Source organism: Andrographis paniculata, unplaced genomic scaffold, assembly GCF_009805555.1.
Source record: "Andrographis paniculata isolate CXL003 unplaced genomic scaffold, ASM980555v1 Contig69END, whole genome shotgun sequence".
Classification (NCBI taxonomy): domain Eukaryota; kingdom Viridiplantae; phylum Streptophyta; class Magnoliopsida; order Lamiales; family Acanthaceae; genus Andrographis; species Andrographis paniculata.
The window spans coordinates 7,486,844-7,499,233 of record NW_026137605.1 but is presented as its reverse complement, the minus strand read 5'-3'; the positions used below and the strand labels follow the sequence as shown (position 1 = coordinate 7,499,233).

The 12,390-nt window shown below is 30.2% G+C and overlaps 1 protein-coding gene and 1 long non-coding RNA gene across 2 annotated transcripts; one reads left to right on the top strand and one right to left on the bottom strand.

Moving 5' to 3' along the window:
- Positions 1-156: 156 nt before the first annotated feature.
- LOC127263530 (uncharacterized) lies at positions 157-6,402 on the bottom strand. The gene is made up of 15 exons (XM_051292609.1): positions 6,037-6,402; positions 5,544-5,678; positions 5,118-5,265; positions 4,423-4,499; positions 4,013-4,072; positions 3,703-3,909; positions 3,387-3,515; positions 2,603-3,292; positions 2,322-2,514; positions 1,935-2,128; positions 1,740-1,841; positions 1,473-1,612; positions 843-1,115; positions 469-744; positions 157-325 (listed from the first exon to the last, which is right to left on the bottom strand). The coding sequence occupies exons 1-14, from the start codon at positions 6,259-6,261 to the stop codon at positions 480-482; spliced, it is 2,838 nt and encodes a 945-aa protein (XP_051148566.1). The 5' UTR covers positions 6,262-6,402; the 3' UTR covers positions 157-325; positions 469-479.
- A 3,013-nt stretch (positions 6,403-9,415) lies between these two features.
- Positions 9,416-10,725, top strand: LOC127263529 (uncharacterized). The gene is made up of 5 exons (XR_007841494.1): positions 9,416-9,527; positions 9,785-9,841; positions 10,096-10,303; positions 10,422-10,531; positions 10,603-10,725. It is a non-coding gene; the product is annotated as an uncharacterized LOC127263529 (long non-coding RNA).
- Positions 10,726-12,390: the final 1,665 nt, after the last annotated feature.

The window sequence follows — 12,390 nt, the reverse complement described above, 5'->3', positions numbered from 1 at the left end:
TCATAATGCTATACAAAATCAAAATAATACCAAAGCTGTGAATGGCTGGAGAAGAACAGCCAAGAAGCCTTAAAACAGGCTGTTTGCAAAGTGACCTGTTGATGTTTTATATTGCATTTAATTTTGCTTCAATACTCCTGTCATTGTGGATTTGAATGGCACAGAAAGAATAATATAATTGCAACAAATTTTAGCATCTTACAATACAAATCAATAAAACAGGATTGAATCCTGTTAGAGACAGGTTTCTTGGTCAACTCAGTTTCATTTTTCTCCGACGCATGAACATATGATGAATCCACACCACCACCACCCATAAATATGTCTGCAATAACATTCATCACTAATCAGAAAATAGTCCATAAAATAGCAACAGGTGAAAACTTATCAACAATGTGTATTATAACTAAAATCTAAGAATACACATGGGCGCAGCTCATGTCTAAGTAATGGAAAGAAGTTAATTACCCGAAGCAATATCACTTCTTTCTCTTCTTGCCTTTTCCTAACTGTCCGGATTTATAAGCGTGCTCCTGCTCTTGGAGGAATGCTTTATGCCTTCCATACTGCTCGGCTCGTTCTTCCTCCATTCGTGCCTTATCCTTTTCCTTCACCTCTGACAAGAAGTAATTATCTTTTCGTAATTCACGTACTGCACCCTTAGCCTCCTGTTTTAAATGTTTCTTTAATTTTTTCCTCTCTGCTCGTTCGCGGTCTGGATCATAATCTCTTCCCTTAACAAAGCTGCCAGATTAATTCAAGTTACCATAAGTGAACTTAACAGCTTAGCTTCTCTAGGCAGATTAAGGAAGACTTGGAAAGTAAATTGAATGATGACTCACTTATCCTCGAACTTAGGAACTGCTGTTTTAATAACCTTTGGCTTTCGAATTCGTAGTGGCTGTCGCAGGAAGTGGTGCTCCTTAGATTTATTCTCAATATATTCAACAGCATCTTCAATTTCATTCTTTAAAGCATCAGGCATATGATCTTCTTTGGCTAGCTCCTGTAATATTTTCGAAACCGGCAAAAATATCTCCGGGAAGGATTTGAGTTCCTCATAAATGTTGACAAATCCTTTTAGGTTCTTGATAATTGCAAGAAGTATGCTTGCCCTGTACAAAAGTAGAGAAATTACAGTGCATATAAATTGTGGTAAACTAAAAACGTCAGATACATCAATATAAAAGTTAAAGATCCAAAACTGATAAGACTCAAACTTGGATATGTTTAGTTGTATTTTGGTTTTGTTTTCAGTTGTTTTGGGCTTTGAAATATCTAAAGTGAAATGGATCGGAAGTGATATTCAGAAGTAAATACATGTTGAGTTCACTATCAATAGAATAGTGCGGAAATGGGAAAAAAATACAAGTAAACACAGAGCTTTGCAAAATAATCTTTTATACAAGAAGTCATGCACTAGGTCATCTAAGGTTCATGCAAAAGATAGAACCATAAAGTTAAGTCCTGACCTGAAATCGTCGGAGGTAAAGTAAGGAGAATCATCTGGGGAATTCATCAATGTTAGAAAGTCTAATGTTTTAATCTCTTTAACTTGCCCTTGAAAATGGAGCAATGGATGCAGTGCTTTTAGTTCCATAAGATGATATAACTGCATCATAGCAAACACCAATTAGTCAAATCTTTACCCAAACACCTGGGTGCAACATAAGATATACTTACAGTTAATTTCAGAAGATAAAAGTGTACAAGAGAATAATTGGGAGCATGGAAAGGACCTGTGAGGCTTCAAGTTTTTGTTTGTCAGATTGAGCTGCCAAAAGAACTGCAACTATGAAAGAAATAGCCTCAGGACAATACTTCTTGGATTGTCTGCAGACCTGCAATAATTTATCATATGGAACAGTAGATTCAGAAGAGAATGCAAATGACCAAGTAGAATCTGTGAAGAAGAATGTGAAAGAAACACTCACACAAAGCAACATAGAACACAAGAAGGAACCGATCGCAATGTCTCGGCCAGAAGTCGCAGGACACCGCATGATGTATTCAGACATTAACAAGATTGCAGGAGTCGTGACAGCATGACGGAAATCAGAGCAAGGGAAGATCAAGGACCACAATCGCAAGAGAAACAGAGTCTTCACAGAAGGCCAGCAAGTTTTACCTATTGTTGATGGTGAATCAAAATGTAAGAATGAAAATGAGCTGACAATCTCAATAAACCAAAAGCTCTTGAGTCATGTTGCTTTCGTTCGTCATCAACATATATTCCATTCTTACACTGTAACAAAATTGTGTAAAGGAATGTACAGTGTTTAAAATGGGTTAAGAACCTTTTGACACTTATTATGGCGTACCTGTATCTTTAATACACAGACAAAACTGTTTGTGGGTACTAAACAACCGCTGGCGAGCACAAAGGGCTGCGAAGTACGGTGTTTCAGCACTCATTTCTATTAGTGGCTTGGTAAGCATATTGAGCAACTTGAATTTTAACGGCTTTTTGTTTGCCAAAACAGCAAAATATTGCAGTAGCAAACCATAGAACACCTGGAAATTAATCAAACCACCTATTACAAATAGATATAGTAAAAATAAACAAATAATAAAATCACAAAACCAATATAAGATGTCATACTTGCATCTTTCTTCGATTCTCTGCAGCTATGGAGACTGCATTGAATGTTCGAATTCGCCTTATTGCCTCCACAATTTGATCATCCGAAAGATTGTCAAACCTATCAGTAAGCCCTTTAAAATCTTTTGGCGCTTCGATTGTGTAGGGAAGCTCTCCTTTCCTATCCAAATCTTTTTTAACCTTAGTCTTCACTTTGCAATCAGCACCATCTTTTTGTTTCTTTTTACTCTGTTGCATATTTTTCAGGTCTGGTACTCCCACGTGCTTATCAGTATCATCACTTGCCTCACCAGCATCTTCTTCCTCCTTCAAATTAATTTCACTATAATCGTCATCACTTTGTTCCCAGTCCCTGAGAGAGTGGGGCACCTTATCTTCAACATTTTCCTCATCAAATTCGTCATGCTCCTCATCTTCCTTGTCATCATCATCATCACCACCCTCATCTTCACCATCAACCTCTGATTCACCGGAACTCTCAGTATCTTCACCCTCAAGATTATTAGTATTTTCTCTTCTCAGGATCTCCTCAATCCAGCCAACTTTAGATGTTGACTTGTCAACATGAGAGAAGGAGTCACCCAGATCGTCCCCAGAAATATGTGTAATCTGCTTCTCATCATCTTCAGAAGTATTGCCATCTTCATCGCTGGAATCATCAGCTGCATGCATCCTTTTTAGGCGTTCCTCCTGAAACAAAATACAGATGAGAACTTTCTCCAAATTCTTATTTACACAATTTGAGTCTTTTCCTTTTATAGTTCAAGCACTAATAGATATATACCTCCATGTGTTCTAGGTGATCTTTCTCCTCCTGAGCCAACTCCTCAGGTGTTTTTGTCCTGTCTGATGGTCGAGCCCTCATATCAAGTGCCATTTCACTAACTAGTTTATCATATTGATCATATTTTTCCTGCATAAATTCCCACAAAAATTAAAGACCTGCTTTGGATGGAACAACATTCATCATACATGATTCTAGAAGCATAGTGCACTACAAGGAAAACCATGCAAAATATAGAGGAAATAGTAGATTTCCTTAATAGTCTTTCTGAAAACATGAATATATTAGTTACTGTAATAATAAGAGCATGCAGTACCTGTGGAAGAGACACATTGTTCTGAGCACTGTGTGCTTCCACTTCTACAGTATTTGGCATGCCGGGATTAACCAGAGCTTTAATAGCTTTCATTTTATCTGGTTGTGTCAGTGAAAGGAGGGCCTCAGACTGAACTAAGGACATGAAATCCTTATCGAGCTGTTCAACAAGTTTTTCATTTTCTTCCTTCTCATTAGCTTTTTGAGCCTGATAGGCATCCACAAGACAAAACCAAGGAGCAGTCAGAGACTATCATTAGCAAATGACCTATTGCATTTTAAAAGGGGAAAGAAAACGCCCACACACATACCTTGAAGAACTTACTTTTTGAAATAATATCCTCCATTACTTCTTTCTTGCTCTTAGGCCTCTGTAGTAAAAGTAAGAAAGTAGTCAAGAATGAACTGAGGGATTGGACTTTATAAGGATACAATAAGTACTACAGGTGAAACAATGAAATAAAAGCTTAACCACTCACCCTCAACATTTTTATACATCATTATGCACGCAAATTTACAAAAGACTATTCCTCCAACATGATAACGAAAAAAAAAACCAAAAAAAGGAAAAAGGGGAATCATCTCTCTTTCTATTAAACAATAAAAGATCGATGGTTTATCGATGGTTTGGTACAAATGTATAAAAAATAAATAAATAAATAAATAACGATGGATAGCAGGTATTAAGCAGTGCAACATCAAAAAAATAAATGAATCTCACACGTTCAACTCCTTCTGAACCTGACTTTTCACCATCTTGTGCTTCATTGTAATTTAGTTGCTGTAAGTTAATATTTTCTGCACAGTAAAGAAGCATATATGATTATCCCCATTCAATCACACACACATAGTTCCTTGTAAAAGAAAACTAATACAAGAACAAATAACATGAGGGAAAATGATAGATTATTGGATTATTTAACCCAACATTTACCACCAATCAAAACAGGCTATAAGTTTGATATAATCTCACTGTTGACAAACCGGCATAAACAGCTCTTAATAGACCCTGACGTGAATGTATCTGCTTAACTGTTATGTACTCTATAGGGATAAAGAACTCTTGAAAGTTTTTGTATTTATGAGAACAATAAGCTCAAGTATTAAATACATCTTCAAAATACTTAATAAATTTTTAAAAATAAATTAAATTGATGGAAATATGAAGATAATATGTAGTTTCAATTAAATTCACAGGAGAAACGAATTGTATATATCCTGCCTCCAAAGACAGGATCAATGAACTTCTCAGCTTCAATTAACAAAATTCTGTTGTGTTTTCTTTGCAACATGCCTTAAACAAATATCCTTTCACATTGACCCAAAACCTACTCAACAAGAAGCTTGAAGCTACTAAAAAGTCAAATAAATAGAAACAAAAGAGAGGAAATCTACAAATTTGAGGAGAAAACTTACTCCCAGCGACAGAAAACTCGCCATCCTCATCCTCATCCAATGTTTCTTCATCTTCAAAATCATCCCTCACAGGATAACCATTGTCTGGAAACTCAAAGTCATCTTCTCCATCAGACAGATTGAACTTGCTTTTCTTCTTCAATTTCAACTGATTACACCAGCAGGAGTACAACATAATTTAGTAAAGACATCTGACACCTATATACCAAAACTAACAGTATTGATGCTTCAAGGATTGTTCTTTTTCAGTGACTCAGGTTCTTCATGAGTATCATATGATTTCTGATGTTTTTTAATTAGCATGAACTTAGCTATATTAATTGTTCCAGCTGGTAGATCAGTATGGAGTAAATGTTCTTTTGAAATTACAAAAAAAAATGGAAACCCATAACATCAGAGACAATTTAGAAGATATAATCAGATCACCTGCCGTTCACGCTGAGACCTCATGATTGCCTTGTCAAACTCCCCAAGTCCTTCACTCTGCTCGCCAATTCTCTTATCCAGAAATACAGAAGACTTTGTGCTCTGTTGATATTCCTTCAGCAGAGTATTTTGCCTCTGCATTCATTCCAACCACAATAATATTCAAGTTCAAATACACTCAAATATCACAAGACACGCACAAAATCCAAATATATATATATATATATATCCTTAAAAATCCAAAAGAACTTTAGTAATGTAAGAGTTACGGCATCCAAATTAACAATGCATGCAATGAGTCCCGAAGAAATTATGTAAAGGCTATCAGGGACAAGAAAAGGGAAACATCAAATTTTCTATAGAGTTTACACAAGCATAAAAATTCAACACAAAATACCACTTTTCTAAACACCTGTATATATACAATCCCTATTCATGGAAAACTACACTAGCCAAACGAGAGGAACAATCGCCAAATGCATCTCACGCATACCTTGAGAACGGCGAGTGAGCGAGAGCGCCCAACCCGGCGTCGCTCTTCATCCTTGCGTTTCTTGCCCAAGACATCGAATTTCCTCCGCGACCATATGCTCTCAAAAGGATTTTCCTTGGAAACTTTGGTTTTCCGCGACTCCGCATTCAGAGTGCTCAACTTACTTCTAATTTTGCTCTTACTCTTCTTCTTCTTGCCACCTTCAGCGCTTGATTTCTTCCCCATGTCCGTAAATAAATTCGTTCGATGGTATTCCTGAATTCAATTGAATTCCACGAATCGAACAAAAAACTGGTCTCAACCTGCAACCACCGATCCCTTGCTTAGCTACAGGCGGAAGCGCAAGAATTAGGGTTTATCTATGGTTTAAGACACGGATGCATAACAGATTAATGGGCCGGGTTCAATTCACACTGTCTACGTTATTTCAAGGCATATAATAAAATAATTCAGTTAAAAATCATAACATACATAATTAAAATAATATATTTATAATTAAAATTATATATTAATCTTTTTTTATTTAAATTTATATTTATTTTTTTATAATTATTATTAAAAAAAATTAAAAGTAATAAGTACTCATTTATATTAAAAATTATATCTAAATATTTGAATACAAATTTTTATGACTAAAATAAATTTATATTGTATATTTATATTTTTTGTTTCATAATTTTTATTTATATAATTTTATTGAACTTAAATTATATTAGTATTATTCAATATATTAGTATTTTTTATAAATGATTGTATTTTACCTAATTATTTAGATCAATTCTTAATTGAAAAGAATGTAAAGTGTGTTTTTTTTAATAAAAATTTTATATATTTTTATAAAAATATTAATTTATCATATGTATTTATTACTTTTATATTTTCTAAATAATTTTACATAATTGGCATAAAAAAAAAAAAAATTTATTCAAATTATCTTACAAAACAAACACAAATGCAAGCAGACCCGTAGTAAGTACTTCTTCTTTTCTATTTCACTTGGTCTTCACTCTATACCCAATTGATTTACTCTCTACCCAGAATCGTTGGATTCACTTTCTATCTCAAAATCGTTAGTTAATTTTTCTGCGAAATCGAAGGTAGTGATATGAAGGGAAAGAAACCGACAATCGCAAAATCGACACCGCCATGCAATCAACCAGTGTCCGCTGGTCTCAAACACTCAATTCTATCCGTATCTTCCACCAGCGCATCAGTTGCCCTCCATCTCCACCGCAGAGCAACATCGGAGTTTTCTGTTATGAGTAGCTTACACTTAATATTGTATTTTGATTTCAATTTATAACCACTGGACTATGTTTACTTTTAAGATTTTATTCCTAATTTTATTTTTCTCAAAAATATCGAATCAAAAACTTAATTTTCATTTATTTTATTACACTAAAATATAATTTTACATTCAAAACATTATATTTAAAATTACATCAAACAACTATTTCAATTCAAAATTTTATTATTCAAAATTAAAACCTCTTAAGTTAACACACATGTTGTCTATATTTGAGATTTTAAATAAATTGAATTTGGCCTTTAAAGAAAAAATAAATAAATAAATAAAAATAAAAATAAAAATCTTTACAAATTAAGAGAGAATGATTTATGATTAAGGTGTATTTGGGAAAGAGCTTATTAAATAGCTTTTAAATGTTTCGCCAATAAAAAAAAAAAAGTTTTTTAGATTCAAAAAATTTAATTTAATAGCCAGCAATTTTAGAAAGAAAATTCACTTTAATTTTATTTATTTTTTATTTATTCTTAAAAATTAATTATTTATTTCATACATATAAATATATTTTTATAATATAACTATTTATTAAATTATATTTTTATTTTTATAAATTTAAAATAATTTTAATTATTAATTATTACATATAAATTATTTTATTTGTAAAATATATAAATTTATTAAAATTATAACAAATAAAAAATACAAATATTATTAATTTATTTATATATATTTTTATTATATAAATTTTATATTAAGAATTAATAAACAATGATTAACATATTAAAAATATACATATGAAATATTTATTATTTTATCTTTTACACAATTTCATAAAAAAAATTATTATTGTTTATTAATAAAAATATTTTTCTCAAATTTATAAAATAAAAATATATAAATATTCTCTATTGTCATTTTACGTTTAAACAATTAATGTCAAATTTAATTGAATCAACCAATCAAATCAGCTAATTGAATAAATTAGTTAAACTAACTAATTGAATCAGGTAACAATTTATCAAAACAACTAAAAGTTAAAGTATTGTAATATAAAAAAATAATATTTTGTGATGAATGATTAATTTTTTTATGAGTAGATAATATATATTATATAATTCTGTATATATTTATATTTTTTTAATAAAACTTATGAATTATTCCATTGAAAAATAGAGTGTAAGACTGATTCGATTCAATTCAATGAGATAAGTAAATAATTAATGATAGTGTATGTCTTTTTTTTACTCTAATCGATTTTCTTGCAGAATTCTATTCGATGGAAGGGTTTAGGGTAGAATTATGTATATAATTATTTTTAATATAATTTTAATTATGTTAATTATCAACCTATCAAATTCAAAATCCTAGATCAGCCATTAATTTGATAACTCACTGCAGCAGTCTCTTGCCGATAATTTTCGTTGGACTACCGAGGCGAATGGAGAAGTATCCGGCTAGATAAAAAAACAGTTAGCAGGCGTGGTTGAATGTAAGAAGAAGAAGGATCGAAAATTTCTGCAGTCGGCGGCGCCTGCAGGCAAAAGCGACTTTCCGATGGCAACAGCCATTAACATAAATTTAACCTAACTGCACTTAAAATTTTTATTAATTTAGATATGGTTTGATTAATTATTTGAATTATAAATAAAATTTCGAATAAAAGATAAGATATTGAATATTAAAAGTAAAGGTTGTTACGATATTTCTTTTTATAGAAAAAACTATTTTTTTTAAAAGATTAAATAATAGATATAATATATATGAAAAATAATCTAAATTTAATTAATTTAATTTTACAATTACTTGGATTTGGGTTTGTTATAAATTTATGTTTAGGATCGCTATAAATTTGGTAGTAGAGAATTTCAGGTATATTTGTTATAAATTTATATTTAGGGTTGCTATAAATTTGGTAGTAGAGAATTTCAGGTATATTTTTTCTCTTCAATTTGTATCTTCTTTTTCTTAAATTTATTTCAATTTCTATCTTATTTCTCTTCGATTATCTTATTTCTCTCTGATCCATTTCAATTTAACAATTTGAAAGGTATTGAATCAAAATAGATGTTTTAAGAGAAAAATAGTAATTTTTTTAGTGGAAATTGGATGAATATTGTAAAAATTTTGCAGGATGGGCTGTGTTTGTTCTTGCTTTCGTATCCCGCAAGATAATGTGCCATTGAATACTTCCAACCGTCGCGATTGTTCGTGTCCAAGATGCGTTATTAGCAGGTTTTTCAACAGGGTAATCTTATTCATTTGATTTAATTTATAATCTAGTGATATAGAAAAGTAAGTAAGACATTATAGAGTACATGTTACAACTCCATATAATATATATTATGTTTTATAATTTGTTATTAATTATATAAAGTATGTTGATGTTTATAGAATATATATTAGAATTCTATATAATATATATTATGTTTTATAATTTGTTATTAAGTTTTCAAATAACATCAATGCAAAAATTCATATAGCACTAATAAGTTTAATATGCAGGAGAGATCTTCTTCCTATCCGGAAGAAGCAAGATGGTTCTCGTCCGAAGTCGAAGAAGTAAGATATTTATAGAGTATATGTTACAACTCTATTTAATGTATATTATGTTTTATAATGTGTTATTATTTCTATAAAGTATGTCGATGTTTATAGAGTATATATTAAAATTCTATATAATATGTATTATGTTTTATAATTTGTTATTAAGTTTTCAAATAACGTCAATGCAAAAGTTCATAAGGCACTAATAAGCCTAAAAAATATACATATTTTAAATAATATCGATAGTAAAAACGTGGACATATATGTAGGGGAGATCTTTGCCCTATCCGGAAGAAGCAAGATGGTTCTCGTCCGAAGATGAGGAAGAAAGACAAAGATATAGGCAAAGACAAAGACATGCCGAGTTAGTTCATCAGTCGATATTGATTTCTTTTCATCGATTTGGTTCAAAAGATAACAATTCCGACGAAGATCATTCATCTGACGATAAAGATAGTTGTCCGATCTGCTTTGAAGGTATAAATTAAAGTATGCATGCATTGCTCGGATATTTAAATATGAAATTCAATTCATATAATAATATTTTGTGTTCGAATTTTGGTAATTTGAAATTATTGTTATGTTTGAAATTAAGGGTACAGCGAAGAAAATCCTAAGATAATAGCAAAATGTTCGCACCATTACCACCTGAGTTGCATTCTTGCATGGCAGGAGAGGAGCGATAAATGCCCCATCTGTAAAAGGGTAAAAAAAATAAATAAATAATCATTCTTTTAGGATTTTTATTATTCATTTTTTATTGATTTGGATTGTAGCTGATGGAAATTGAAGATTTATCTTGAACTCACTGCAAGAAGAAGAATTTGGACGATCAGACGTGCAATTGGTACCCTAAAGATTGGATTTTTATTGTTATTTGTTATTTTTAAATTTTTAAAATTTTGGCAACGTGGTTACTGATTCTCGAGATTTTTGTGGTTTTTTATAAATTCAATTTAGTTTTTTTTTATTATTATTATTTATAAGGGGGGAACCCACGGCCGGGTAAACTCCCTGCAAACTAGGCTTGATAGGCAAGTCACACTAAGCAAATTACGTGTGATGTGAACCCATTATCCACATCCAACCCCAACACCGTCGGGTTATCCCGGGATTTGTGATTTTATTGGGTTTTGTTTATTTGTATTTTTTCATAGAAGCTATTTTTTAGATTAAGTATAGAAAATTATATTAAAAATATAAAAAATAATATTTTATGTTAACTTTATAAGTAAATAATATATATTACAAAAAAAATAATATAAAGACAACGTCAAATTTTAGCATAGATTCAATTGTTCTCTCTCAAAATTAGATAAATCCAACTCACATATAAACCCACGTTCAAAGCCAACTCAAGATTGGGTTAAAAGATTATGTAACAAATTCTAACAAGTTAATTAATTAGTTAAGCTTAGGTATGATTTTGGTTTGAATTTGGGTTGACGGCAAGGTTGAACTAAAGAGTGTGTCATCATTATTATTAAAAAAAATTTGTTGGATTATATATTGAATTATTAATTTTCGTGAATAAGTATAATATATATTGTAAGAATGTATATATATATATATATTAATTATAATTTTTATAAATTATATATAATTTTTGCAAGCATATTAAGAAATATTAGTAATTTTAATAATAGTGCAAAGATCAAATTATCTGTACTTTTAAATATAAATGTATAATAAAATGATGATAAAATGATGAATAAATATAAAGAAGTATTAGCAGTAAGTGATAATGTAACCTTCAAATTAAACATAGATAAAAATAAAAAATATGTAAACATTAAAATTGGAAAATATATATATATATATATTTATTTATTTACTTATTTATTATAAGATGGACGCATCCAAACTCTTCATCTCATGTAACCTAAGTGGTTGAACACGTCTTGGCGCTTGAGGTTAGGAGTTGTAGTTTTTAAGGTCCATGACAGATTATTTCTTATTAAATTATAGTATTTGTTTTTATAATTGTATATAAAAATTCAATAGATATAATTGTATATATTAAATTATATCTTTATGTATAGTAAAACTCGAATAATAGAAATCAAATAAATGTATGTGTCCGATAGTCTGGTGGTGTGGAGGTTGGATTTGTGACTATGACGCAAGTGGACGGGGGAATAATATTTTAGGGGATAGGTAAAAAATAAATTATGAGCATTATGAGAATTTTATTAAATAAAATAATAATAATAATAATAATAATAAAAGTGATTGAGGTTAATAAAAAAATAGTGACAAATTAGTTATTATTTGTGTAATATTTCGGAGCTGGGTAGGGGATAGGCCATTCAAAAATAAATAATAATTAAATGGATCGAATAAACTGTTCATATCGTCATATTGACCTGTGAGATGTCATAATATGTTAAATTAAGAATAATAAAATTATGGTGAATAAAATTGTTTATTATAAACAAACATTCATAAATTTAAAGGACAAGAAAAAAAATATATAATAATATAATTTTAACTGATGGAGTAAACATAAATATTTAATAAATAAAAAAATATTTTAATAATATTTTCATAATTTTCAGTTCTAA